The sequence below is a fragment of the Protopterus annectens genome, chromosome 7.part0, assembly GCF_019279795.1.
Source record: "Protopterus annectens isolate FY-2018-M chromosome 7.part0, PAN1.0, whole genome shotgun sequence".
In the NCBI taxonomy this organism is placed as follows: Eukaryota; Metazoa; Chordata; order Ceratodontiformes; family Protopteridae; genus Protopterus; species Protopterus annectens.
Window position 1 is genome coordinate 1,120,888,826 of NC_056739.1, and position 22,326 is coordinate 1,120,911,151.

Here is a 22,326-nt window from a genome sequence, read left to right on the forward strand (position 1 = left end):
CAGGATAAGGGAAAAGCCTTGCAGGAGTCAAAAAGTATTTTTGCTTTTCCTATCCTTATGTTTCAGAAAAATTATCCTTCCAAATTTCCTTTTGTTCACAGACAGTCTCACCCTCTGCGCAGGGGTAAAAAGGCTTCTAGAAGTGTACCTCCTGCTAAATCAATACCAGACCCCTGATGTTCTTCATGTTTCACTGTTGCAGTCATCACACTTGGGTTATCTGCCTGCAGGTAGCCATCAGTCGGCCTGAATATCAGTCTTAGTATTTTTGCGTCGGATGCTGTCGCTTCTTCCATGACGTCAGGTCGTCAGGGGTATAAAACAGGCAGCCGACGCCATTGCATCAGTCTTTCTTGCCGAGGAGAAGACCGAAAAAGAAGCAGTTCGCAAGTGCCGGTCGGCTGCTACCTGAAATTTTCATTTTCGAGTTTATAATCCTGAAGTCTTCTAAAGCTAAGTACCCCGTTGGGGATCCTTTTATCTTGCTCTAATCGATATCAGAAAAAGTTAACAATTGTTTTGCCTGTGGAAAGCAATTACCTCACAGAGATTTTCATTCTTACTGCGTCACCTGTTTAGGCCCAGACCACAACGTCCCTCGCTGTCGGTTTTGTACCTTGTTTAACGCCCAAACCATTCATCATCGGGCTATCTTTGTCGCTGAATTCTTTCGCTCTCGTTCTCCGTATTCTGAAATGGCTTTGATAAGCCATCCGACTATCGATCATCCAAAAAACGTAAAGGTAAAGACAGAGACAGACTGCCTAGGTCCAAAACTGCTGATGCTTCCATTAAGCTAGTTGCTAGTCCACCTGTACTGAGTGAGGTGCCTTTGCAGCCCCTGATGCCCACTTCTTTGGATTTGCAGGTCTCTGCTGAGACCCATTCGGTGTCCGGTATGTCACAAGATGCTTCTTCAACTATGAAACCTGTGGATGTCTCTACCTTGGATGGGTCCGGAGCTGCTGTCTAGGCACTGGCTTCTGAGGGTGTATTCCATCCTACTGATGTTCGAATCAAACTGACAACTTTGTGTTTAGCTAAAACTACTGAAGTTCTTAGGCCCGTAGAATGCACTACGCCTAGAAAACTGATGACCAAAGTGCATGCTCAAGTTCCCATGCCACAAAAACAAATGCTCAGAATGGCTGAAGACCTTATTACCCTAATTAGGGGAAGCCAGCCTTCCCCTGCTAAGAGACAAAAATTGAGTTTCCTTCTGATTCTACAGACCAGGAGTCCAATGACTCTGACCCATCTGATAGTCAGCACATGCCCTTATCAGCCTATGAGGATTCAGATGAAGAGAAATCCATTCCGTCTGCCTCCCCTCCAGAGGATTTTTCTTTTGGTGAAACCTTGCATACCTTGAGAGTGCATTTCCACTGGGAATGCTAAGACTACCCTCAGTCCAAAAAAGAGACTCAGAGAATTTTTAGAGTTGCCTTAGTACAGGCCTCTAGCTATACCCCCCTGTCCTGAATGTTGCAGATGATGTTTTTATGGAATCCAGTCTTACTCCAGATACTTTGCCCCCCGCCCCTAGGAAACCTGACCGGTATTACAGAGTACCTGATTCCCACAAATTTTTCTTCAAGAATCCTACTGCGGATTCATAGACCATTTCCCAGGGACCTAAATGTATTAAGGCTACTACAGCCAAAAATCCTACCCCTTCGGACAGGGATTCCAGAGCTTTAGACAGATGGGGTAAGAAGGTATATACCTCTGCAACTCTTGCCATCAGGGCATTGAATTGCCAGTTTCACATGTTCAAGTACCAGCAACATAATATGGAACTAATTAAACAAAAAATTGTATTATTTCCAGATTGTGCAGAAATAAAGATTTACAAGCGCTAATGCATTCTGCAAACCAAGTTAGTAAGCATGCTTTGCAGTGTGGCTTTGATGCCCTAGAAGCATCTTGCAGGGCTGCAGTCACTAGGTCTTTACTGAGAAGGCATGCTTGGCTGAAGGAACAAACCTTGCCAGATCATGTCAAATCGAAGTTACTAGATACTCCTTTAAATAAGGACTGTTTGTTTGGCAACAAAGCAGAAGTTCTTAAAAAGATGGAAGAAAAAGCTAAATCTGTGCAGACTGTCAAAAAATTCTTACAAGTGCAACCACCTAGATTCAGTAGGCATTGGCCTTCAAAAAATTGGTCCTTTTCAGCCCTTCCCAGACCAGACCCAAGGGAAACAGGCTACCCAAACTACAGTCTTAGGGTATGCAGATATCTAAACAGTGGAGTGCCCCCACCTCTAAAACAGGGAGCAGTAAGCCACCCCCTTATGGAAAAACTTCACAATGACTTTTCAGTTATCCTTCCCAGCCCTGCCCAATTACTTGTGCCCCTAGGAGGAAAACTTGCCCTTCATGCAAAAAACTTGGATGTCCATTACTCAGGACCAATGGATCGTAAACATTGTATCCCAGGGGTACACATTCTACTTCTATTCACTGCCAACCCCAAGCGGGTTTCCAGACCTTCCTCCAAACCAGTGGGCAGAGTGTCAAAAGCAAGTACTTTCACTGCTCAATATCAGAGCTATTCAACCTGTTCCAGTAGAACAAAGGGGTCAGGGTTTCTACTCCAGACTGTTCCTGGTGCCCAGAAAAGAGGGCTCTTGTCACCCAATCCTGGATCTTTCAATTTTCAACACCTTTCTGGTGGCCCCAAAATTCAAGATGCTTACCCTGCAACAGCTTCTCCCTATGCTAGTCAAGGATGCCTGGTTAGTCACTCTAGACTTAAAAGAAGCTTATCTGCACATCCCCATAAGGGAGTCATGCAAGAAATATCTACATTTCAGGGCAGGTTCTATGCACTATCAGTTCTCTGCACTTCCCTTTGACTTATCTACTGTGCCCAGAGTATTCACAAAGTGCCTGGCTCCAGCCATTGCATACCGCAGGCAGAGAAATATCCAAATTTACCCATACTTGGATGACTGCCTGATTCAGGCGGACAGTCAGGAATTGCTACTTCAGCACCTGGCATTTGTAAAAAGCCTTCTCACTTCATTGGGGTACACCATCAACGAAAAGAAATCACAACTGGTACCCAGACAAAAAATTGTATTCCTGGGAGCAAGCTTGGACACAACTTCCCAGATGGCATTTCTCACTTCAGAAAAACAGGTCTATCTGACAAACTACTTCAAACAAGTGGCCGCCAGAACCCAGCTATCTGCAAGAAAGATACTGCAAGACCTACGGTTCATGGCTTCAGGTATTCTGCTAATTCCATATGCAAGACTGCATATGAGGAAACTTCAATGGTATTTAAAAAGTCTTTGGTGCCAACATTCTCAGGACCTGGAAACAGTCATTCCTATCATACCTTGTCTAAGGGCAGAGTTTCTTTGGTGGGCAGAAGCATGCAACCACAACAAGGGACTGCCTTTCACTCAACCCCTCACCGCCCAAACCCTGACAACAGATGCGTCAGACTATGCATGGGGGGGCACACATGGCAGGCAAATGTATTCAGGGCCACTGGAGCCCAGGGCAGATTCTCCTGCACATCAATCAAAAAGAGATGCTAGCTGTACAGAATGCTCTGACAGCCTTCAAATACCTAATCCTTCCAGGACAACTGCTTATAAAAAAAGAGACCACCACAGTTATGAGGTACATAAACAAGCAGGGGCAACCCATTCTTAGCCACTCTGCAGGTTAGCCATGGCCCTGTGGAACACAGCCTTGAGCAACCAAGTGCATCTACAAGCTCAATTCCTGCCAGACAAACAAAATTCACTGGGAGATGACTTAAGCAGAAATCTCCTAGACCCATATGAGTGGAAATTGGAGCCCAACACCTTCAACCTTTTGATCCAGAGATGGGGGGGGGCACTGGAGGTGGACCTCTTTGCCTCCCCCAAGAACCACCAGTTGAACAAATACTGCACCAGGAACCCTCACATCAGGGCCTGGAAGGTGAATGGCCCTATCCTTTCAATGGGAAAACCTCTCAATTTATGCCTTTCCACCTCTGCCCCTTCTCTAAAGAATACTACACAAGATAAAACAGGACAGGCCAAGGGCAAGTCTTATTGCCCCAGACTGGCCACGCCAACACTGGTATCCACTCTTATGCAGCCTGACAACAGTGACACCCTGGCACCTTCACCAGACTCCTACCCTGCTGTCTCAGCAGGAGGGACAGATTTTGCATCCACATTTGCAAACCCTAAACCTTGCAGCCTGGCTTATCCCTTGAATACCCCACCAGCAACCCTCAGCAAACAAGTGCTGGATGTCATTCTTGAAGCCAGAAGGCCTAGTACTAGGAAATCCTGTGCTGAAAAGTGGAAAAGATATTGTTCTTGGAATCAGTCTCAAGGGAAGGACACAGCAGTGCCCTCCTTACCTCTAATCCTGGATTACCTAGCAGAGCTACTCCACAGAGGCCTATCCTTCTCCTCCACTAAGATTCGTGCCCCTGCCATCTCAGCTCATTATAATACTGAGTCACCTCTATTTTCCCACCCTCTCATCAAACAGTTCCTGAGAGGGGCTAACAACTTAAGGCCCCCTAGGAGAGCACCCACCCCTGCTTGGTACCTTAACTTTGTACTGGAAAAACTCACGCTTCCCCCTTTTGAACCTGCTGCCTCAGCAGAGCTAAAATTCCTCTCTTGGAAAACAGCCTTGCTTTTAGCCATAACTTCAGCAAGAAGAGTGTCTGAGTTACAGGCAGTAATGACTGTGGCACCCTTCATTATTTTCCATGCTGACAGGGTTTCCCTCAAGACTAACCCGTCCTTTATGCCTAAGGTGGTGTCCAGTGTGGCTCTAAACCAATCCATCCATTTGCCAACCTTCTTCCCTAACCCTCAAAATAAAGAGGAAAGGATCTTGCACTCCTTGGACGTGCACAGACAGCTCAGGTTCTACCTTGACAGGACTAAGCCATTCAGAAAATCTGACCAGGTGCTAGTCAGCTTTGCTACAGGGGCAGAGGGAGGCTAAGGCCATTTCAAAACAAACAATTTCCAAATGGATAGCACACTGTATCCATTTCTGCTACAAGCACCATGGAAAACCTACCCCATAGGGGATCAGACTACATTCCACTAGGGCTACTTCCACTTCTACAGCATTTCTCAGGGGAGTCCCTACCAGGGTTATTCTGGAAGCTGCACCCTGGAGTTCTGTACACACCTTCACCAAGCACTACCACTTGGCTATATTTTCTAAATCCAGGGCTGGATTTGCTACAGCAGCCTTGCAAGGCCTACTAGCCAGCCCTAACACTTATTGACTGACTCCACCCTTTCTCAGCTTTGGGAATCAACCCAGTTGTGATGACTGCAACAGTGAAACACGAAGAACATATTACAGTTGTGTACACTTAGTAGATGTTCGAGTGTATTCACTGTTGCAGTCCTGGTTTCCCCTTCCTCCAGCCCCCTGGCGTTCTCTTATCTTTCTACCTCTCCTCTCTATGGCCATTACTAATGGCATTTGGTATTTACTTTTTACTGGTGGTGTTTCCCACCATATACTAGCTCCCTATTTGGGGGGCTCCTGACATTTGGGGCAAGAACAACTGATGTAATGGCGTCAGCTGCCTGTTTTATACCCCTGACGACCTGACGTCATGGAAGAAGCGACAGCATCTGAAGCAGAAATACTAAGACTCTGGTATTTGAGCCGACTGAGGGCAGATAACCATGTGTGATGACTGCAACAGTAAATACACTCGAACATCTACATTTATGGTAAGTGTACACAACTGTACTTTTCTTATAAACCTCCTTTTCAGGACAAGCCAGGTTCCATTTGATGATTTGGTTCCCTTTTCCCTCAACCAGGTTCCGTTGTCCCTTCATCTTTCCCTGGCCCTTCTGAATTGGTTCAGGATCACAACAGACTCTTGGATTCTGTCCATCATCTGGCAAGGATATTTTATGGTTTGGAAATATCTTCCTCCCTTTCTGGGCATCTGTCAATCTCCTCAAGAATGGCTTCCTCTCTTTCCAGAGGTGAGTCACTCTTTGTTGGCCCGGGACACTATTTAGGTTGTGCCCCCTGCCTGGGAAGGGTTTTTATCCCAGAATGTTCCTGGTTCCCAGGAAGGAAGGCAATTCTGGACCTTTCCCAGCTCATCACCTTTCTGAAGGTCCCCTGCTTTCAGATGTCATCTCTTTAAACTTTACTAAAATCTTCTTATTCCCCAGGCAGTTCTGGTCTTTCCGGATCTCAAGTATGCCTACCTTCACATCTCCATGCATCCCTTTTTCAGGAAGTTTTTGCAGTTCTCTGTTTGTTCCTTGCATTTTCAGATCTTCACTGCCCCAAGGATATTCCAGTTTACTATTTCCTTGCTGGAAAGTCTGGGGTTCATCATAAATTTTCAAAAATCAGTCTTGACTCATTCTCAGAAACATGTTTTCCTTGGTTACAGGATCCAGACCATTCTGATGCTTACATGCTTGCTTGCCCCAAGGCCCTATTTCTTATTGTATTTCTCCAGCCTCTTCTTTCTCTGGCTTCAGTCGTGGCGACAGACTTCCCAGGTTCATAGTCATCACCATTCCTATGCTGCCTCTGGCCAGGCTCCATATGAGAAAGTTTCAGTGATACCTCAAATGTGTGTGGCTTCAACACAGTCACCCCTGACCTTCCTAATTCCCTTCCTTCCCTGTCTCAATCTCAAGCTCGAGTTTCAGTGGTGGCTTCATGAGCTTTCTCTCATCCAGGGGTTTCCTTTCCAGCCTCCAGTTCCAACTCAAGAGCTCTTTTTAGATGCCTCAGACAGGTTGGGGAGCTTCCTTTGGCTGTCTCAGGGTCCATGGTCTCTGGCCTCCTCATCCGAGGTTAGACCACATCAACATCAAGAAGATGAGAGCTCTACTTCTAGTTCTTCAGTTGTTTCATGTCCTCCTTTCTCCTAGCCCTTTCAAAGTTTTCACAGACAGTACTTCAGTGATGTGGTATGTTAACAATCAAAGGTGTATGCGGTCCTAACTTCTTTGCAGGCTGGCTTTTCAGGTCTGGGATCTAGCTCTCAAGTATCAAGTGACTCTTCAGACTGTCTACATTCCCTCAGGGCACAATATAGTAGTGGAAGACTCTTTGAGCAGGTCCAGCACACAGGCTCATGAATGGATGCTTCACAGAGGTGTGTTTCTGGACATTGTCCATCGGTGGGGTATTCCTCAGGTAGATCTTTTTGCCTCCCCTCTGAACAGACAACTACTGTTCTCTTCCAGAGTCCCAAGCCCTCTGGCTTAGAAAGTGGACTCTTCTCACAAGGCAAAGGGGTCTCTTATCCATCCTTACTTGTCCATTCTTCATTTGATGCTGTAGGTGATAAGGTTTTCATCCCATTTAGACAATTATTTTCTGAGGAAGTGCTTCATGTCCTGCAGGAGGCCAAGAAACCCACTACTACCAGAAAATCATATTTGTCTAAATGGAAGAGATTTTCTATCTGGTGCCTCTCTTGAAACCAGGATCCCTTTTCATTGCAGGTTCCTATGGTTCTGTCTTGTTTGTGTGATCTGCTCCATGCTGGGTTGGCATGTTCTTCAGTTAAAGTACTCCTATCAGCAATTTCTACTTGTCTGCCCTTAGATCTTCCTCTGGCCTCTAGATTTGAGATCAAACAATTTCTTAAAGGCATTGTACTTCATATCAGGCCTCCTAGGAAGCATATTTTGCCTTCCTTGGATCTCAGTTTTGACTAAGGCTCCTTTTGAGCCTGCTTCCATAGCTCCCTTATAATATTGTACTTGGAAGACTGTTCTTCATTTTAGCCTTTACTTCAGCTAAGAGAGTATCTTGAGTGTCAGGCTCTCGTGGCTGTTCTTCCTTTTTTAGTTTTTCACAGGAGCATGGTATCTGTTCGTACTAATCCTTCTTTTATGCCCAAAGTGGCCAATGAGTTGTCTCTTAATCTGCTATTAATTTGTCTTCCTTTTTTCCATTTCCTGCCAGTGAGAAGGTTTTCAGGTATTATTTGGATAAGACTAAGGCTATTCTCAAATCTGAGCAGCTTTCAGTTTCCTTTCATTGCAGGTCTGTGGGTTGCCTTTTCTTTTTGTTGTTCTTTTTGGTAAATGTCTTTCCCCTTTTGTAAAGGCTCAGTCTACCAGAGCTGTTGCTCTTTCTGGTGCCTTTTTCATTGGACTGGATGCAGATTTCATCCTTAAAGCTGCTACTTGGACTTCTGTCGATACCTTCACTGAACATTACAAGTTGGATGTTATTTCCAGAGCTAGAGCTGGCTTTGCCAGAGCTATCTTGTGTGGGTTTATAGAGGGCTGTTCAGTGTCTTCCTCCTTACAGGCTTCCTCTTGAGCTTTTGTACTCTCCCTTACATAAGGAGTACTGCAACAGTGATATGGAAGGACATTGTACAGTTGTGTAAAATCTTATCATAACAGTAGATGTCCTTCTCTTCAATGTTGCAATATACAATCCCTCCCTTCTACCCCCTCTACTTTGCCCTATTCTTCTTACCGTCTTGGCTAAGGATTATTTTCTTTTTCCTCCTCCTGTATGCACGTTTCTTCTGGTCCCTAGGGCCATTCTGTTCCTCCTGGGGCTTTTCAGTTCTGAAGTGCGTCTCCATACATTACTGTTATGCACTACACCCTACTCTGGGAGTATACATGTAACGTATGATGCTTGTAAACACTAAAGGCTTTGGCATACTGGGCAGACGGCCTATCCTAGGCAAGAGATCTCTTTCGCTAGGAGTACTGCAACAGTGAAGAGAAGGACATCTACTGTTATGGTAAAATTTTTACACAACTGAACTCTCTCTGACTGTTTTGGGAAGGTTTATATATCACCATCCCTGGCCTACAGAGCTTTGAATTTTTAGACTCCTATGTTTAAATATCAAGATGGACTGGTTGACAGTGGTTGACAGACATGCTTGGAGAGCTTGGTGACACAACTCTGAAGGCAAAATTAATCGAACTTGTTCAGTGGGAGCAGTGTTTAAATATTGCACTTAAGTGGTGGACATGCTGAATCTGCAGTATCCAAGGCTGCTGCCACAAGACTGGTGATTACTAGACTTTGTTTGCTAAGGATACAGCTCCTACCAGAGGATGTGAAGGCACAGCTATTAAGTACACCACTGGACGTAGAATTGCTTTTTAGCACCCCCCCCATAAAATATTTAAAAAAACTGGAGGAGATGGGTAAAACTGTGGAATTGGTTAAACAGCTTTTCTGTCCATCCATATTCATGTAGAACAGGAAGTAGCTCTCCAATCACTGCCCTGTATCCCATCACCATTATAATGAGAACAGGCAGAAGGGAAGATGGCAATAAAATCTGAACAGGAAGCTGAGGGGAGGGGGGTCATCAGGGCCAAGCCACAGATAGGGAACAGTTGGGACTGTGTTTCTTCTCTGCCCTCTCTTTAAGCAAACTCCATCCCAGAGTTTAGATCTGCCTAGAACCTCTGTCAATATTTGGAGGATCACCTAGCTTTATTATAAACTAGAAATCTTTTACAGAAAGAAAGAAAAAAATGAATACTGCACATTGCATCAGAAGGATCCAGGTTGTAGTTCCTGTCTGTCCACTGAATTTCATGTAATGCTTCCCAGTACTGAAATACTAGGAATACCTTGTTTAGCTCTTGCTGTAGGCATTACTGTGGTGACCAAGACATCTAATGCAAGAAAACTGCACTTCCTGGACACATTACTGAGGTGACCAAGAAATCTTATACAAGAAGATCCTAATAATTTTGTTTCCTTAATTGTCTCAAGATCTAGACATTTTGCATTGTCCTTTACAAAGATTTTTAGAGAAATGGAATCATTTGGATTTTCAATAAGTTTATCATTAGTCTGCACCCACTTTTCTGCCACTCAGGTTCAGTGGAACAAAAGCCTATCCTGTCAAGCAGTGGGCGTAAGTCAGAGAACGAGCCCTGTATGAGATGCCATTTAATCTCAGAACATGTGCACATTTACTCTCACTCTTGTTTGTAAGCAGTTTATAGGCTCTCCAGTTCACCTGCTGTCATGTCTTTGGGATGTGGGAGGAAACTGAGATACTTAATGAAAATCCATAGTCATGGAGATGATATGTAGATTCTTCACTGAGGGCACCCAGCCTAGGAACAGAGTTGACGTACTAAGAGCTGTGAGGTAATAATACTAACCAGTACACCACTGTACTGCCCAGTGGCATGAATACTTTACATTGTAGAATGAATCTAATAAAGTGGAATATTCATTATCAGAAATAGCAGTATGACCCCCTTCTCCATGGCACAGAATGCTAGAACTGATTAGAACCCAAATTAACAGAATTCAGTTAGTGGCTTGAGCACTGGAGAATTAGGGCAGCGGGGTGGGAATGAGCAGCTAGCACCAGATTGCCAATCTTGGTGGGGAGAGATTTAAATTCTGGATGCAGTGGACACTTCATGGTGGAGTCCGGTAGTTATAACCCAGTTGAGAAGCAGTCTACTATTTGTTCAGTAGACTTAGGGGGCTGAAATAAGTGTGCTGCCTTGTGTGGTGGTGCGTATGATATCACATGCAAGTTCTGCCTCTGTTTGTTTCCCACAGACCTGCATACCTAAAATCCCCCCCCCCCTCCGTTGCATATATGATGCCTGTCTCTTGAACATCAGCCTTGAATATGAAGTGGTGAGGGAGATGCCAAAAAGTACTTTGTCTCTGAATAGGGAAGGACCCCCTTAACTATAAACAAAATAGTAGCCAAGATCATTGTAGAAGCCCATCTCTTTTCAGGGTTAGTATCAAAAGTTTACTCAGCACAATTACTTGGCAAGTATGGAGTGTGAAAAAGCTATACTGAACTAAAGCTAATGTGATTATTTTTCAGAAATGAAATGTGAAAAAGTTGCACAGAACATATAATTGTTTTTCAGCAAATAGTTAAAAAGGAGCTGTTTACGCGGGTCTATATTATATTCTCAAAAGCAGACAATGTCGAAACGAGAATATCAAACGCTCAGAATCTTGAGCATCTAAAAAGACAAAAACAAAAAAGAACAAAGTGCCGTTATGGGTTTAAGCAGGGGGGCAAGCCCCCCTGCACCCCCCACACCCCCTGCTACTTAAATATACCAACTCCAAGACTGCACTACATTGCAGTAAACGGAAATCTCCCTTTACGGAGATTTCTGTTTACATGCTCGAGATTCTGAGCGTTCAATATTCTCGTGCCGACAATGTCAGATTCGACATTGTCTGCTTTCGAGAATATACTATAGACTTGTTTACGCACACACACTATTTCCTGAACAGGATGTGTTTGATTGCAACTTCTTGGTGAGTGAGTCAGAAGTGGCATTGTCCATGCCTTAAATATGCTGTGCCTTGAAGCTAATAATATGTTACACAAGTTATGACAAACATCCCCAGCACTTCCCCAGGTGATTATCCCATAAAATAACCACATCCATATTATCTTCTATAAAGAAAATCTGCCTGTTTTACAACTTTTCATCTCAAATGTGTACTGCCACCTTCAGCAAAAAGAAATGTGTAATTCCATGATGGATGATTGCTTGTGTACTTGTTCCTCCTCATTAACAGCTTAAGCAGTCTTTTGCAAACCACTTCAGCTGCGAGTAGTGCCCTCTACCAAAGCCCCCTATAATTTACGTGCATAAACCCATGAATCCAAACTACAGCTATTTAGATTCTTTCAGGCCATTCCTTTAGTACTTTCTGTAATATTTAAAGTTCACTGTGGTAGCATTATATTTATGCCACACTGCACCGTTTTATGTCAGCTCATTACAGTCCCAAAATATATGCCCCACTTACCCTTCTCTCCTTGCTTACACTGCCAGCAAATTCTTTTTTGACTTATATGATGTATAAACACATTTATGTAGACACTTTTTCGCAAAGATGTGAAATTGCTTACTTTTATTTGCATGCATTGTTGCATCTTTAGTTGCATTTTGTTAGAAGACGTTTTTCTCTAACCTCTTCCCTTTTAGTGCATGTACTGATTTGCACCCCTTCCACCCCCAATTCTCAAGCCACCACTGCCTCCTCAACTTTATGCCAGTAGTTTCGCACCCACTTGCCCTTCCCTTATCCTCACTTGTTACAGCAGCAAGCACCTGCATAACAAGTACCAAAACTTAAACGTTGCTCAAACGTTCAAACGTTGTGTAACTCAAAACTGCTTTTCAGTATCCTGTCTCATGCTCTCACTCCCTTCCACTCAGTTTATTACCCAAATGGTAAGCACTGCTAATCACAGCTAATTTCTTAATAGACTAAACCAGAACAGACATACCTCTCAACCTCTTAGCACAAGAGATCTGGACAAACTCTAAAATCATGGGAGGACAAAGGCCTTCAAATAGGGACAGCTTTTAAATGGTGCACTTATAAATTTAGAAAGTTGCTAGAATAACAGGATTTGTGCTAGCATGCTTTTTCTGAAGGATATGAAGTCTGAACCTCAAATGTATGCCATTATTTAGTGACTTTAATCCTCAGTGATTTTCCAGAAAACCACAAATTTTATAAGGAACAGACTAAAATATGAGGTAAAAATCTACACATTCTGAGAAAATCTGGACAGTTGAGAGGTATGATAACACATCATTCATCTGCATCCCAGTTAATTCCTTAGAAAACACCTGCTTACTCCCCCTTTACAGTCTGACCATTCTCTACAATGCTACTCCCATATTCTTGCTACCACCATTAATTTAATACTTCTTGCTCACCTTTCTAACAGAAGCATCAATGCATTATCTGCCATCTCCAGACTCCCAGACAGAACTTACTGCCACTACTTTTCAGTTGTTACTAAACTATTACCTTTTCAGGATCAACCACCACTGTTAAAATCTAGTACTCCCAAAAGTAGGACAAAAACTCCAAATTAAATGTATGCGGCTCCAAACTTACTTTTATTTCCACAACTTTCCACGTCATTGTGGGGATGTCCATTTGAACCCAGATCCACCACACAGTACTTCTTTACCCTTTAGCACTCCCACCTCCTCTACAGTCTGTCAACCTATAAATCCCTCTTGCTTACACCTCTTTAATGTAAACTTCAGAAGTATTTACAGCAACATACCAGAATGTCATGCTTTCATAGCTACCGTTCCACTTATATCCTTGTAGTTAATGAATTATGGTTGACACAAGAAATGAAAGATAAAGAAACTTTACCACCAGGTTAGAGCATACTCAGACTAGACAGAAATAAAAACAAAAATGGCATGGGCATAATGCACAATAATTCCTTTAATCTCCTCTCTGTATCACCATGACTGCTCTCTACTCAGCCAGGTAAAAGAATGATGTCATCTCAGCTGGAATATGTATTGCCCATAATAGCTGCAACCTCAAGAAAAACACTTTCTCCGTGCAAGTAATCTCCAGTAAAATCTGTAGCTTTGTCACTAACTGTCCTCCCAAAGAGCACCACTGACTGACTCACTTCAAAGCTAAAGGCTTCTAATACAGCAGAGAGCAAATATCCATCTAGGTTCAGTGCATTACACGCCCGTCTCTCCAGAAACATCATCTCCACTCACAGATAAATTCTTCACTTGAAATCCTTTGATAAAATCTCAGAAACCTATAAAGCCTTACAAGCTCACAAAACAAAATTCTAGTGCACAAACCATGTATTTTGTAATCTAGCTCCAAAACTGTGATGCTTTATGATTACACTGAAACCACAAAGATGCCCTCAAACGAGACACATTACATAAACTCTACTAAAACTCTGCTATCTTATCACTCCTTTAATATTACTCTACACTTGCCACCCCCACTTAGACTGATTAACATCTTATCATAATCCTATCTTCCTCTCCTGAATCTCTACCTCCCCTCCCCACTGTTGTTCACTTCATGTCCTTTTTTTCCTGTCCCTTTTTCCTCTCCTAGGAGGCTTCTCACTTGCTATATTCCCTTGAATTGTCATCTGTATACTAAGATGCAATCTGCCTCAACTGACAACACTACAGTTCCCTACATTTATGCAGTGTATACATACTCTCGAATATTTCATTTTCCACAATGTCTCTGGTCTTGTCTTATCGTATGTAATCTGTACACAATTTGAGTACTTGCTTCTCTGCAACCTCTTTGGTGTAAAACTGCACTTTTCTTATCTTAAGTTATTGTATTCACCTAGGCTGTGTTTTCAAATAGTACAATGATACATGGCAAATGTACAGACATACATACATAAGTAAATGTTTCTTTTTGACACCATTCATGTTTATAGACTGTGATGAAAGACTTTTCCTGCCTGATGTATGAGCTTTTGGTGTCTTTTTTTTTTCCTTTTTCTTTTTAATCACATCATAGAAAAGTTGCACTGAAAAGTAGGAAGCAGAATGAAAACTGTTTGAGAAGCTAATGTAAAGCATTGATTTGTATACAACCTTTGTAATAAAAAAGGGGACCATCATCCCTACTGGATAAAGAAGTCACATGGTTGATGTAAAACTGATCTTAAACTTGATTAAAGTAAAGGTGGTAGATACCAGCATGCTATAAAGTGTTAGCAGATAGTAGGTTCAGTAATACAGTTGTATTCCATGTTTTACATTGTTGCTGCTGTAAACTGCTGAATTGGCTTATCAAGCTACAGAATTTAGAGGAGTCTTATTATTACTTTTCTAGGTTTCTGTTGTCGCTGATGCATATGACTACATCCCAGACTGGGCTGAAGTTTTGTACCAGCAGGTGGTCATTCGTGGTGACTTTGCTTATCTGGATGAATTTAAACAACAAAGGTTACTGACACCTTCTTTGTTTGAAGAAATATCTAAAAAGTAAGTGCTTATTGATGTTGCATAGATTAAGGTATGACTTTTCTGAAGTATTAATGAATATTTCTGTCAGATAATGTCTTTGTACTTTAGTTATTTAACTGTAAAAGTAATTGTTGATGGAAGAGGTGGTAGTCTCCACCACAGAAAAAAAACTGAAAAGATGTCTGTGAAGGAGAGCAGTTAAGACAACAGTTTTCTTTCTTTAACAAAAATGCTTCCTAACAGACCTTCTGTGCTCATGAAAGTGTTGACTCCACTACATTATTTTGTTTATATCAAGTGGGATAGTAGAAATCCTTTCTCCATGTCCTATCATGCTTTTCAGAGCAGATTGTTCTCTGGAATATTGGCAAGATGTCTCCCTATGCTACCACTATCTTGGATTCCTGGTTAGACCCTATTTTCAGTGGAAGCCCAAAGAGAAAAAGCACACATTCAAGATAACTGTATTTATAACATAAATAGGAAAAAAGTTTCAGTTATAATTGCAGTCAAAATACAAGACAGTTGTGTACCTACAACAAACAGAACAATAAGCACAAACCAGATAGTGAAAACATTCAACACAGATTGTGTAGTGCCATTGATATGCACGTAAACCTAAGTGGGTTGAGTGAGATTAGTACTTTATAAAGGCTGATATTAGCAACTAGCAGGTACAGTATTCTCAGACAGCCTGCTAGAGTGAGTGAATTTATGTATCCAGATCTTAACCTGTAATGTGTGTGAAATATTTACAAGACAGCTGTGGATGATAGTGGAGTAATCCAGAGAGTATAAAGAGAATAGGAGGAAGCAATAAATGACAGAGGAAAGTGAGGTATAGAATGAGGCATGAAATACAGAGGCAGAGTAGAGTGTACTATGTGTTGTATGGGAGGTAGAAGGATTATGTAAGTGGAGGGTGAGGAATGAGCTTTCAGAGCTACATAGTGGGATACATGAGAAGTAGGTTGGGGAAGGTACAGGTGTATGGAAAAAGAATAATTCCAGAAAGTTCATAAATGGGGAATATACCGTACAGAAGTTATAAGAGATGAAGAGCACACAATAAAGGAAGAAGTAAGAAAATAATACATGAAGAGATGGTAGTTCTAGAGTATAGCACAAGGTAAGAGTGAGTAATACAAGAATGGGTGTGCATAGGCAGGATGTTCATAAATTTATAGGTTGGTACTAGGCTATCGGCCCTAGGGCCTATACAAGCCTAGCCATAACAATTCCCTGGATATTTCTTCCCACAATATTTACTTCCCTGGACCCCTGTCTAGCAGGGCTACTGACGTGATCCCCGGGGGGAATTTCCTATCTCTCATCCAGTCGTCAAGATTCCTTTTGAAGAGCGCCAAGGAGGTGCTCTGCTTGACATGTATGGGCAGTCTATTCCAGATTATGGAGAGTCTGTGGGTCAGGAACCTAGCCCTCCAGCATGTTTTGTTCATTGTGATGACAAGGTTTAGATCCCTGGAGCGTGTGGCTCTGAGGGATTGGGATTTCATTAAGTGGAGCATGTCCAACAGCTCAGGGTTTGACATGGTCTTGTATGTTAAGCAGAGATTGCCCCAGAGTAGACGATATGCCAGAGAGAATAGCTGGAGTTCTTTGAGACGGTCAGTATAGGGCATCTGCTTTAGGCCTGTGATTCTTTTAGTGAGGTATTTCTGCGGCCTTTCCAGCTGTTGCAGATGTCATGTGAGGTACATACCAAACTGGGCGTTGTACTCTATAATGGGTTTAATGAGGGATGAGTACAGTGGGACAATGACGTCCTTTTTTTCTGGATGAAAAGCCCTTAGTGATGAGGTGTGCCACATAGAAGGATTTCCTGACTGTTGTGGTGATGTGGTTATCGAAGGCGAGACCACTGACCACCTGTGTCCCTAAGTCTCTCATCACACTTTCGGTGTTTAGTGTACTGCCATCTATGTGGTAATTCATGGGTACATGTTTTTTCCCAAAGGGGATAACTATACATTTCTTGGCATTAAGCTTGAGCCCATGGCTCTGGTACCAAGCATCTGTTTCTGTAAGGCCCTTTTGTAGAATATCCACATCATTTGGGGATTCAGTAATGGCTCCCAGTTTGCAGTCATCTGCAAACTTTGTTAGCCAGAGTCCCTTAGTGTTGGCCTGTACTTCCGAGAAGTAGATGCCAAACAAGAGTGGTCCCAGGACTGAACCCTGAGGTACTCCACTTGTCACTTTTCTGGAGCTGGATTTGGAGTTGGCTACTTTTACGGTCTGGGTTCTGTTAGTAAGACAGTTGGCAACCCATCGAGTGACGTAGGGATTTATGCCCAGCTTAGTAAATTTATCTATGATTCCAGAGTGGGGGATGGTGTCAAAGGCCTTGGCGAGGTCCAGATAGGTTGTGTGGACCGCCTTACCCTCGTCCAAAGCTCTGGAGACTGATTCGCAGAAGTCAGTCAGGTACAGGAGACAAGATCGGCCCTTCACAAACCCAAACTGAGTGGGGTCCAGTGTTTGAGGGTTGCCAATGTCCTTGTTTATAAGTTCCATGGTAATGCGTTCCATGCCCTTGCAGATCAGGCTCGTCAGACTGATGGGATGGTAGTTTCCAGGATCCAAGGTGGATGTGGAGTGGGATAACTGTGGCTGTGCACCACTCAGTGGGCATGAAGCCTGAGGTGAGGCTATGATTAAACATGACACTTAGGTGAGGTGCCAGTTAATTTTGTAGTTCATGTAGCACACAGCCCGGGATGTCATCTGATCCCATGGATGCTGACTTCTTAGCTTTGGAGAGTGCGGTTTCTACCTGTGTGGCCGTGATTACTGGAATTTGGCAATCTATTGGTATTGAAATGGGCCCTTTAGGGGGGTGAGAGGGGGGTGAAGTTTGCACTAAATCGATCTGCCAGGATATTGGCAATATCCTTGGATCAGTATATTTAATGCCATTCTGTTGTAGCTCAGAGCATATCTGAGCATTGCCATTTAGATTCTTGACATAACTATAGAATGCCTTGTGGTTGTCTTTGGAATTTTTGGCAATTTTATTTTTGTAACTAGCTTTGGAGGATTTTATGAGGGATCTCAGCTTCTTACTGAGGCTGGTAAGGGAGTTTTTTGCATCCTGGGATTTTACTCTTTTTCTGCAATAGATTCTTTCTTCTGTTGTATAGTTTGTTTATGGCAAGGGACCACCAGATTGGCTTCCTTTTTTTGGAGGAGAGCGTCTTGGTTCTATCTGGGATGGCACAATTCATGGACGAGTGGATGTGCTCGTACAGTGCCTTAGTGTAGGGTTCAGCAGTCGAACTTTCAGCTCCCATCTGTATGGGTGTCATGAAGTTGTCACTTCTGACTTGAGTAGCATGAAGTTGGTTTTGGAGAAGTTTTTTACGGAGGATTCTTTACTGGGGGGTGGGGGTGGGATGTGGATTTCAAGGGTGATTTGCAGCTTATGATCAGACCTGACCAATGAGGGGGTGACCACTGGTGTGGAGCATCTGTCTCCCATGTTGGTAATGACCAGGTCTAGGATATTGGAGCCCCTGGTGGGACAATGGATTAGTTGATCCAGGGCGTTGGAGTTTATGAATTCCAAGAGCCATTGGGAAAAGGTGTTGGTACCAGAGTAGTTTTCCCAGTTAATGGCAGGGTAGTTGAAATCACCCAGTATTAGGGTGTTTGGTTGTATCTTAATATTGTCCAGTATGTTTAGAAAGGTGTAGTGAGAATCTTGGGGCATGGTGGGGGATCTGTAGCAAGCTACAATTTGGATTGCACTCTTACCTAGTGTTAGTTGTACCTGGAGAATTTCATATGCATTGTGTTGGGCAACTAGCCTGGAGGTGTGAATATCCTTGGTGAATATGGACAACTCCTCCACCTTTAGTGTTTCGGTCTTGGTTTGGTAGCTGAAAGGTGTGGTAAGAGTTGTAGCCTGGTATTGCAGGGGTGCTCTCTGGAGCCTTGAACCAGGTCTCAGTTACTGCATACATATCGATGTTCTCCATTTTTAGGAGTGCCTTGACAGAGTGCATTTTGAGGTTTAGACTGCTAGTTACGGTTGTGGTTTTGTCCTTTGAACTTTGCCTAAAAAAGGCACTGTAGGGGTGGCGAGAGCTTTAGCCAGTAACCAGAATCCCAGGGGTGACAGGTGCAGACCATCTCTGGCAAAGCATTGTGGTTTGTCGATCAAGTCGTCCCAGGTAGACAGATACTGGATCCCCTTTGAATGACACCAGAAGCTTAGCCAGTTGTTGAAGTCAATCATTTTGTCCTTATACTGTGGTATCATTCTGGGCGAAGGCAGGATGCTACTCAGGGTTAGGGTCATACCTGCCTGGGCCACATGATCCGAGAGCTCTTCCATGTCTCTCTTCATGTAGTCCAGGGAGGTACGTCTCAAGTCATTCACTCCAACATGGACAATGACAGAGTCATATTTGTGCTTGTGGAGTGACTTGTGTGTGCGTTATGTGGCAGATCCTGGCACCTGACAGGCAGCTAACTGTAATTTTCTCCTTGTTCAGCCTGGCGAGTGGAACATCAGTGTGCCTGACTATAGAGTCACCTATGACTAAAGTGTTGGGTACATTGTCTTGCCTTAGGAAGATGTGTTTTTGGGTGGCACACTGGTGTTGTGAGCTGTGTGTCACTTTGGTTGCGACTGGTGTTTGTTTGCGTTTCAGCTTTAGAGGTATTTGTTGCTTGGGCAAGTTAATGTTAAGGGCCTCCGCATATGTGGGTTTAGTGTTGCTATGTGTGGGTGTTGATGGTGTAGGTTTTGAAGGGCTATGTGTTGCTTGAGGTGTAGTGAAAGTGTTAACCTTCTCCTCTTGACTGTCCAGCACAATCTTGGCTGGAGAGAGCTTTGCTTCCAGTTTGGCTGTGTAAGTGCATCTCTCGCAGGTTGTAGTGTTGGGTGGTAGGAGGAGAGGGTTGTCTGTGTACATGAGGCAGTTGCTGCATTGCCCCAGTATGCCCAGATTCACCAGGTGGACAGGAGAAAAAGGAATTGGATAAGTTAATGTAAGTGTAGGTGTGGCGCTGGGACTTGCTGCAGGGTGTGGTGAATTGATAGTTTAAGCAAAGGGAGGGTGACATGAGATCTTTGTTGCATAGAGTGAGAGCAAAGGTTTTCAGGTCGCTTATGGTTAAGTGCAGGTTGTTTGGTATTTTAAAAAGTATGAAATTTGTATGACATGTACAATGTGCAGTAAGTTCAAGTTTTTGATTTTGAAGATAGTCTGTAGCATGTTGCTTGAAATTAAAATGTTATAGTACTGTTGGGTAGTGGGTATGTAGTTCCATATAAACTACTATAAAGTAAGTAAACAGCATCTTTGTGAAGGTTGTTAGACTTAAGAATTTTAAGAAATAGATGATTAAAGAGCATTGTTCGAAATCTTGTAGACGCTAAAGGTGTGATACCCAAATAATGACTGAGACATCAATCCAGATTATGGTTGTTGGGACAGTGCATTTGTTAATTCAGCATGCAATTCCATAAACTGTTTTGCAGTATTGTGCTAGGAAGATTGAAACTCAGTAAAGCCTAAAATATTTGTCTGTTACTATTTAACAATTTTATATAGGAGATTAGAGGTAGCTAATGTAAATCTGGCATATTTTGTAAGAAACTGATTAACCCTGTGTTGTAAACCAGGCAGTTTGTTAGTTTGAGGTATTGTTTTGGACATGATGGTCAAATTCAAGGACTTTGTCCAGAATTACTCTAAAGGTATTTGATGGTAGTTAGTATTGGTTGGTTAGCACAACCTGGTATGGTAATTTTAAGTATTTGAGATTTTTTAGATATCTATTAGATGCATTTGCTCCAGGAATAAAAAATATTATTTTAGATTTATGGAGTCTTAGCAGTTGATGGTAAACTGATAACAGGTCAGTTTATAGATTGTTATGGGCATCTGTAAATGTGTTAGTAGACCATAGTAAAGTTTTATGTCTTAGTTTTATGACTATAGTCTTTTGGAAGAGACTTCATATCTATAAACAACGTTTGAAGAGAGAAGATGACTGAGCTCTGAACCTTAGGGATTCTGTAGAAGCATCTACTTGCAGCAAAAACTGCATTGTCTCATTTTGCACTCCGTTTTCTGTTGTATAATTAATTAGTGATTGAGTCAGCATGCCCAGAATGAGTGCTTTTTCCCTGTAAACCTTTTAGTAAGGAGAAGGTAACATTCTGTATCAAAAGCTGTTGATAGTTCTTTTTATTTTATTTTAAAATAATACAGAAAAGCTGTGAATAATTCCAGCCTTCAAATGACTAGGTAATCAGTTAAGAATGCTGCTGTGGAAGTGATCACAGAATGAGCAATTAGAGGCAGACAGAAGCATTTGCTAATGTACATGGACTTCTGTCCCCTATGGCAGTGTTTAAGCAATAGCATTCCACCAATTTTCATAGTCATTCTGAAGGCTAGTAAGTATCTGTTCAGAAATATGTAATACTGCATGTGTAAACAGTGCAGCAGGAATGGGAACATTACATAACACAGTACAGACAGCACAGAAGTGCATAGTACTTGCTTTGATTGCCATAGGTGAACTGAAGACATTAACATATTAGATGTAATCATGGGGGAACACAATATTCTGCAGTGGCATATCACCATGTAAACAGCAGCATGTGGCAAGGGGAAAAAGTACCTTCATAACCAAGCAGTTTGTTACAACATTCAAGACAATACAGTAGCTTTCTGGTATTTAGCAGGAGAAGGGAGTATAAGCACTGTGAATACACGAGTATCACAGGGTAGATAGAAGGCAAGAAGTTCAGGGCAGACAGGAGACTGTAGGAAAGCACAGTGAGTGAAGAGTAACCTGGGTAAAGGGGTAGCAGTAAGGGCTACCTAGTGTGGTCTAGGGACAGCAGGGCCATGGAGGATTAGCACACACTTTGGAAGTGGGTAATTCTAATCCAATACATTTATCACTGTAGATCAGGTTTGTGTGGTATACCATTAAGAAGCATTCCAGTCAGTGGGCACATGCATATAAGTACTAAGCACGTGCAAGCAAGAGTGCCATTTTGAGTGACCAGCCAGAGTGAAAGCATGTATGTGTGTAGCAGTCGGTCATTTAGTTCGTTCGTTTAAGTTTAATGTTCCTGTCATCCATCCTGATGTGTTTGTATGTAATAAACTACTTAAACGAACACCCAAGCCTAATCATCTTATTCAGATACACAGGATGAGCGACATGGTGTCAGAATGGAACCCACAGTCAAAACCATGAGGCATGCAGTTAGAAATGGAGGAATATACAGGAGTGAATCATCTGAAAACAGCTCACAAACAGGTCAGAAACAAATTTCCAGATACTAAAACTAACTTAAATGAGTTTTTACGCAACAAATATAAAATAAAGCTTTCAGAACACTCATAACAAATTTCTAATTAAACAAAATGTTCAAAATTGCGACATATTGATAAAAATATTTGAAATAATTACAAAAACATTTGAAACAATATTTGAATTACATAGTATGTATAAAACAGGGAAATACTGCATTTTTTCACAATATGCTACTGTTTCGCATT

At 42.5% G+C, this 22,326-nt stretch overlaps 1 protein-coding gene across 1 annotated transcript in view; it reads left to right on the plus strand.

Moving 5' to 3' along the window:
• Nucleotides 1–22,326, plus strand: part of SPG11 (SPG11 vesicle trafficking associated, spatacsin) — a 2,547,571-nt gene that overhangs the window by 2,382,126 nt on the left and 143,119 nt on the right. The window contains exon 39 of the mRNA XM_044077700.1: nt 14,637–14,788. Within this exon, the coding sequence (XP_043933635.1) occupies nt 14,637–14,788 (152 nt within the window). The remainder of the gene's footprint in view (nt 1–14,636; nt 14,789–22,326) is intronic.